Genomic DNA, 7058 nt, shown 5'->3' on the forward strand with positions numbered 1-7058 from the left:
CTCCATGCCACGCCGCACTGATGCAGTAATTCATGCAAAAGGAGGCCCAACCAAGTATTGAGTGCATAGAAATGAACATACTTTTCAGAAGCCTGACATTTCTGTTTAAAATATCCTTTATTTTTATTTTTATTGATCTTATGTAATATTCTAATTTTCTGAGACACTGAATTTTGGGTTTTCATTATCTGTAAGCCATACTCATCAAAATTTCAAGAAATAAAGGCTTGAAATATTTCACACTGTGCAATGAATCTATATAATATATGGGTTTCACTTTCTGAAATGAGTGACAAAAAATATTGACCTTTTTCATGATATTCTAATTTTGTGAGATGTACCTGTGTATATATATATATATATATATAATTATACAGGGGTGTGGACTCGAGTCCCAAATTTGATGATTTGCGAGACTCGACATAATTAAAGAAGACTTGAGACTCGATTTAGACTTTGACAGGAATGACTCGAGACTTGACTTGGACTTGAGCCCTGTGACTCAGAAAGACTTTATGATCAGATCAAAGTCGTTATAGACGCGTACGCCGCCCAGCAGACACACGGAGCGGGCATGACAAACGAGAGGCGCGGCCGCAGTCACTTCACTGGTGCTCGCCTCATCATCACCGTGACCGCTTCTGTTAAATATTCCTCACTTCTTCTGTTTGAGTGACGGATCCGCATCCCTCTCTGCCAACTCCATGTGCTTTCATTTGAATTTTTATTTGTAATAAACACCTCTCTGAGACCTGTTTTTGTTCGATCAGTTACATATTTTATTGCATGTGCATTTTATTTAATTTAAACCTCCCATAATCGAGATTTAAATCTGAGTTTAAAGTTATGGTGTAACAGGATTAAAGTTAATCTTAAATATAACTTAAATCCAGGATCATTTGACAGCAATGGCTTGAGACTTGACTTGGACTTGAGCCCTGTGACTCAGAAAGACTTTATGATCAGATCAAAGTCGTTATAGACGCGTACGCCGCCCAGCAGACACACGGAGCGGGCATGACAAACGAGAGGCGCGGCCGCAGTCACTTCACTGGTGCTCGCCTCATCATCACCGTGACCGCTTCTGTTAAATATTCCTCACTTCTTCTGTTTGAGTGACGGATCCGCATCCCTCTCTGCCAACTCCATGTGCTTTCATTTGAATTTTTATTTGTAATAAACACCTCTCTGAGACCTGTTTTTGTTCGATCAGTTACATATTTTATTGCATGTGCATTTTATTTAATTTAAACCTCCCATAATCGAGATTTAAATCTGAGTTTAAAGTTATGGTGTAACAGGATTAAAGTTAATCTTAAATATAACTTAAATCCAGGATCAAAATGATGGGATAAAATGTAAACCTGCTTATTTTTAAAGGTTTAAAGTTGGGTGCAACAGAATTATTAGATAAACCTTGATTTAATCTAGATTTAAAATGAATCATTGCAAACCATTTAGCTATAGTTTGAAGAAGAAAAATGCACATTAAGCCTAATGTCTGAAGTGGGCAAGCGGCAATAGGCCTATTATCATTTTAAATATAATTTGAAGAAGTGTTTCTTTCACAAAATGAGTATTGTATATATAACTAGGCTACTCATCTTTTCTCCCTCTTCACCAGGCACTCATGTCACTTCCATTTCTTTCGGGATAAATGAATGAATTCACATGTTGTAAATCAGTCTGTAGGCCTATAGCGCATATAGCCCCTAAATTTAGCGATCAGCTACGCATATTATAAACTTAACATTTAATGTACAACATTTGTTTTCTATTAAATGATTTAGTCTTTGTTACTCTTATAAAGGATGGTAGCACAGCATTTTTGAATGATTGTCTTCATGAGTTTGTCTGCATCCATATTGCATGTTTCCTCTCACTTGCAAAGTATGCTTGCAGTTATTTCTTCTAGTTCTTTCAAAGCAGTTCTTTCTGCGTTTCCGCTCACATATTTTTAAATCTGTTTCATTGAGGTTCCAAATAATGGCTCACTGGCTTAGATATAACACCTAGAAGCATATATTCTTATGCACACATGCAAAGTATGTTGCAGCTGTTATTTCTATTAAATTAAGTTGTCTTTGCTATTCTGTTACTAATAAAATAGGTTTATTTTTCACTGCTTGTCCTATTTTGGCACAATCCCTAAATTGAAGAGTAGTTTTACTGAGGGCACCCATCTCACATGAAATTGAACTATGTCAAACATAAAATGAATGAATTCACATGTTGTAAATCAGTCTGTAGGCCTATAGCGCATATAGCCCCTAAATTTAGCGATCAGCTACGCATATTATAAACTTAACATTTAATGTACAACATTTGTTTTCTATTAAATGATTTAGTCTTTGTTACTCTTATAAAGGATGGTAGCACAGCATTTTTGAATGATTGTCTTCATGAGTTTGTCTGCATCCATATTGCATGTTTCCTCTCACTTGCAAAGTATGCTTGCAGTTATTTCTTCTAGTTCTTTCAAAGCAGTTCTTTCTGCGTTTCCGCTCACATATTTTTAAATCTGTTTCATTGAGGTTCCAAATAATGGCTCACTGGCTTAGATATAACACCTAGAAGCATATATTCTTATGCACACATGCAAAGTATGTTGCAGCTGTTATTTCTATTAAATTAAGTTGTCTTTGCTATTCTGTTACTAATAAAATAGGTTTATTTTTCACTGCTTGTCCTATTTTGGCACAATCCCTAAATTGAAGAGTAGTTTTACTGAGGGCACCCATCTCACATGAAATTGAACTATGTCAAACATAGGCCTATTCTACCTGCCTTCCTGATATAAATTACTATAAATTGTATATGTAATTAATACTGAGACACTAATTTGGGCAAAGAACACTAATGACTTGTTTAAGACTTGAATCTTAAAGTTGAGGACTTGCAACCTCGACTTGGACTTGACTCAAGACTTGAATGCAAAGACTCGAGACTTACTTGTACCTTGGTCCTCTGCTTATAAATAAATAAATAAATAAATATATATATATATATATAGTAACGCGAACTCCTACCACATGTGGGCGCGACAAATACAGTTCTACACCGCGTCCTGCAACAGAAGTACCAACGGAACCGTCAGCCAATCAGCTTTGCTGCTACAGATATCGTCAATGTCCTACATCTGTAAGCCAATCAGCGACGCCGTGACTTTGGGAAACGGACTAGAAGATTTCCAAGATGGTGCTCGAAAGTACTATGGTCTGGTAAGAAATAAACAAACGCGTTGGTTTAGATATATTTGCGCTTTTTACATAGTTAATACTCCTCATAATTACTGTAAATACATAGTTTTTTTTGTTCTGTCGCACTTTTGAGCCCTTATATTAGAACAAGAGAATTCAATAGCCGGTTTCTGATTAGAATGACATTCTCCTGAGTCATTATTCAGCATGTAGCTCTGCAATAAAGAAACGGACCACTAACACAAAACCGATTTATGACTCATAAACAATCATCACTTATTAGTGATCTCAATTTGATAGCGTCTTATTTAGTCTTCTAGAACTGCCATGAAGCGATTCTGGCTGTGTCTCAGCCACTAGTGAGCAGAATTGTTAGTATAACGCCCTCAAAAGATGTCTAGATAGGCAGCTCACTTGGTTTTGATCCACGGACATTTATCTAAAGCAGTTTTCCACTGCTGGGATCCAGTTTACTTACTCTGACTTGTGTAAATAAAACTAGGATCACCAAGTGCTAGTGTTTATTATTTTTTATCTCTTTCAAATGTCAGCACTCAGTTTATGCTCTTGCACTTGTATGCATTTGATGGAAACATGCTGCTTGTCTTCATGTCTTAACAGTGTGGACAACAGTGAATACATGAGGAATGGAGATTTCCTGCCCACCAGATTACAGGCACAGCAGGATGCTGTCAACATTGTCTGTCACTCAAAGACCCGTACTAACCCAGAGAACAATGTGGGCCTAATCACAATGGCAAAGTAAGTTTGTCGGTGTTGTATTTTATTTCATACATGTATGAGCTGTCAGACAATGGTGTTGTTTGCATGTAATAACACATCTTTTGGTTTGGTGCAGTAATTGTGAGGTCCTCACCACTTTAACATCAGACACAGGCCGCATTGTCTCAAAGCTTCATGCGATTCAGCCACTGGGAGAAATCTCCTTCTGCACTAGCATACGAGTGGCACATGTAAGTACATTCATAGAGGGCTAAATGGAGAGTTCCTTTTGTGTTCCATAGAGGAAAGAAGTTCATACATGCTTTGGGGAATTTCCTTTAAAAAAAGTGAAAGTAGTATTTTAATCTGCTAACATTTACATTTGTGTATATCTGCATCTAGCTGGCACTAAAGCATAGACAAGGCAAGAACCACAAGATGAGGATTGTTGCTTTTGTGGGCAGCCCAGTAGAGGACAACGAAAAAGATGTACGTTTATTTGATGTTCATGAATGACAAATGCTTTTCATCTTTCATGATTAGTCAATTGTGAATATTTTGGGTAATCCAATTTACAATTTTTTTTTTCACCAAATCTTTTCCAGCTGGTAAAGTTGGCAAAGCGGTTGAAAAAAGAAAAGGTCAATGTAGATGTGATAAATTTTGGAGAAGAGGTAACTGGCATGAAACCTTTTTTTTTTTTTTTCGATTTCCTTTGATTTTTCACTTTCTCTCTTGTAATCAATCTGTTCAGGAAGTGAACACAGAGAAACTGACTGCATTTGTGAACACTCTGAATGGAAAGGAGGGCACAGGTTCTCATCTGGTCACAGTGCCTCCTGGGCCCAGCCTGGCTGATGCCCTTCTGTCTTCTCCCATCTTAGCTGGTGAGGGTGGTACCGTGATGGGTGCAAGTGACTTTGAGTTTGGAGTGGACCCCAGTGCAGACCCAGAACTGGCCCTGGTAAGATACAAATTCTTCTTTTGTATAACTGCACTGAAGAACGAGTCCATAAACTTAACAGGTGAAACGTATCTTTTTTTTTTTTACGGTGAAACTACTGATACATTTGTTAAATATGCAGAATCATCGTGAGTAAAGCATTTATAGGTTGATTCCTTCAAAATGTGTGAACACTTAAGCTCTGTGATGCTTTAAATTTGATTGTTTACCAGTAACTTCATTAAGTCAGAATTTTTTTTTTTGTATTTTATCTTTAAATTGCTCTTAATGCACAGGCTCTGCGTGTATCTATGGAGGAACAAAGGCAGAGGCAGGAAGAGGAGACTCGAAGGGTGGCCGCCCAATCAGCAGCTGAGGCTGGCATTCCCACCTCAATCGCTGACGGTAAGGATGTGCGTAAATGTTTGAAATAGTGAAGGATGATAAGCATAGTGGCTCTGGGCTAGTACTGGGTAGATTGCAGGTTTCAAAATGTACCAAAATTTTAAGGATTGCGTATTAGGTCTTGCTGGTTAGTATGACCGTTAGCCACTGCTGGTACTATACGATCTGGCAGCATAAAGCATCTTTCACATTTTTGTAGCCTTTCATGGTGACTTTAACATGGTCCTCATTCTGAATAACCTTTTCATGTATCGATTCATTTGAGTAGCCTGTTCATTTTCAAGTAATAAAATTGCACTGTTTGCTTTTTATTATTAAACAGATTGTCAGTCTTTGATTATTTACCATTTAGTTGATTCCCATTGCAAGACCAAGTCCTGATTTTCTGTGCCACTTTTGTTCTCCCCTTCAGAATCAGAAGAAGCTCTTCTGAAGATGTCTACCTCTCAGCCTGAGAGCGGTGTGGCAGCACTGCCAGACTTCAGCAGCATGACAGAAGAAGAGCAGATAGCCTATGCTATGCAGATGTCCCTGGCAGGTGGAGGTTTGTGCCTCCTCCTTGTACCTTCTTAGTCTTAGAATATGCTCAGTGCTTGACATAGTATGTAATATTGACCATTATCCCTCTTATGTCAGAATTCGGAGAATCAATGGATACGGGAGCTCCAATGGACACTGCAGAATCTAAGGTAATTAAAATATCATCTGCTGGGCTCATCAGTCTCAGGATACTGTAATCAAATTTCAAATTTGCTTGTATTTTATAGTGTCAAATTGCTGAGCAGGTTTTGTTCATTATATATACGGTCCCCATGTATTTTCCTTGTGACAGAACACTGTTCCATTATATTCCCTGCTGACTTGTCTTTTCTCTTGCGCTTTTTAACTGATTCTACAGGAAGAGGATGATTATGATGTAATGCAGGACCCAGAATTCCTCCAGAGTGTCCTGGAGAATCTACCTGGTGTTGATCCCAACAATGAGGCCATCCGTAATGCCATGGGCTCCCTAGCCTCTCAGAGTGGTAACAAACAAGAGGGGAAAAAAGATGATGAGAAGAAGAAATAAATTCAAGTGTCCTGTGATTGATGTACAAGCCGTTTGACATGTGAAATGAGTTTATTCAAGAAGTGGCTATCCGAAGTCCTTATAAAAGCAGTTTTAGATGCATATGGATTTGCTAAGACATTCCTTACCAAATTACTGCAATGTTGTGTGGTACCTCAAAAATTCACACATAGCTTGCTAATAATCTTTTTCCCCTTCTGTTCTGTGCACAATTGATTGAATATTTGATAAAACCATGCGAAACATCTGTTTTAGTGGTAATCTGAATGGCTTCTGCTTTTCCTATTGCCATTAAAACACATGACATCTGGTCACAAGCCTTACAGTTTGTTATTTTGCTTAAAAACATATTTTACCTGGGTTTGTAAGTAGGATTTTTGACAATAAAAATTACACATGTCAAGCAATATGTTTTATTTTATTTCTTTTTAAGAATCCACATAAAAGCATAGAATCTTTTGGATCTTTTCAAAGCCATTATTTTCCAGAAATATTCTAATGTTCTCAAGATCTACACATTTTTACAATAAACAGTATATTTTTGTCCCAGCCAGACATTCATATACAGTGGGGAAAAAAAGTATTTAGTCAGCCACCAATTGTGCAAGTTCTCCCACTTAAAAAGATGAGAGAGGCCTGTAATTTTCATCATAGGTATACCTCAACTATGAGAGACAAAATGAGGAAAAAAATCCAGAAAATCACATTGCACATTGCA

The 7058-nt window shown here is 37.4% G+C and overlaps 1 protein-coding gene across 1 annotated transcript; it reads left to right on the top strand.

Moving 5' to 3' along the window:
- Positions 1-3128: 3128 nt before the first annotated feature.
- Positions 3129-6759, top strand: LOC107565570 (26S proteasome non-ATPase regulatory subunit 4-like). The gene is made up of 10 exons (XM_016250815.1): positions 3129-3221; positions 3822-3962; positions 4060-4174; positions 4326-4412; positions 4529-4597; positions 4678-4887; positions 5163-5271; positions 5684-5815; positions 5908-5960; positions 6170-6759. Exons 1-10 carry the CDS (start codon positions 3196-3198, stop codon positions 6338-6340), a joined length of 1113 nt encoding a protein of 370 aa, XP_016106301.1. The 5' UTR covers positions 3129-3195; the 3' UTR covers positions 6341-6759.
- The last annotated feature ends 299 nt before the right edge of the window (positions 6760-7058 follow it).

This window comes from Sinocyclocheilus grahami, unplaced genomic scaffold (genome assembly GCF_001515645.1).
Source record: "Sinocyclocheilus grahami isolate Dianchi unplaced genomic scaffold, SAMN03320097.WGS_v1.1 scaffold1009.1, whole genome shotgun sequence".
NCBI classification, from domain to species: Eukaryota; Metazoa; Chordata; class Actinopteri; order Cypriniformes; family Cyprinidae; genus Sinocyclocheilus; species Sinocyclocheilus grahami.

Bases quoted from the DNA above. Each gene is read 5' to 3' on its own strand.
- LOC107565570 (XM_016250815.1), top strand. From the start codon at position 3,196: ATGGTGCTCGAAAGTACTATGGTCTG. The intron at 4,413-4,528 runs GTACGTTTATTT...AATCTTTTCCAG, and splicing joins TAGAGGACAACGAAAAAGAT to CTGGTAAAGTTGGCAAAGCG. The intron at 5,816-5,907 runs GTTTGTGCCTCC...CTCTTATGTCAG, and splicing joins GATGTCCCTGGCAGGTGGAG to AATTCGGAGAATCAATGGAT.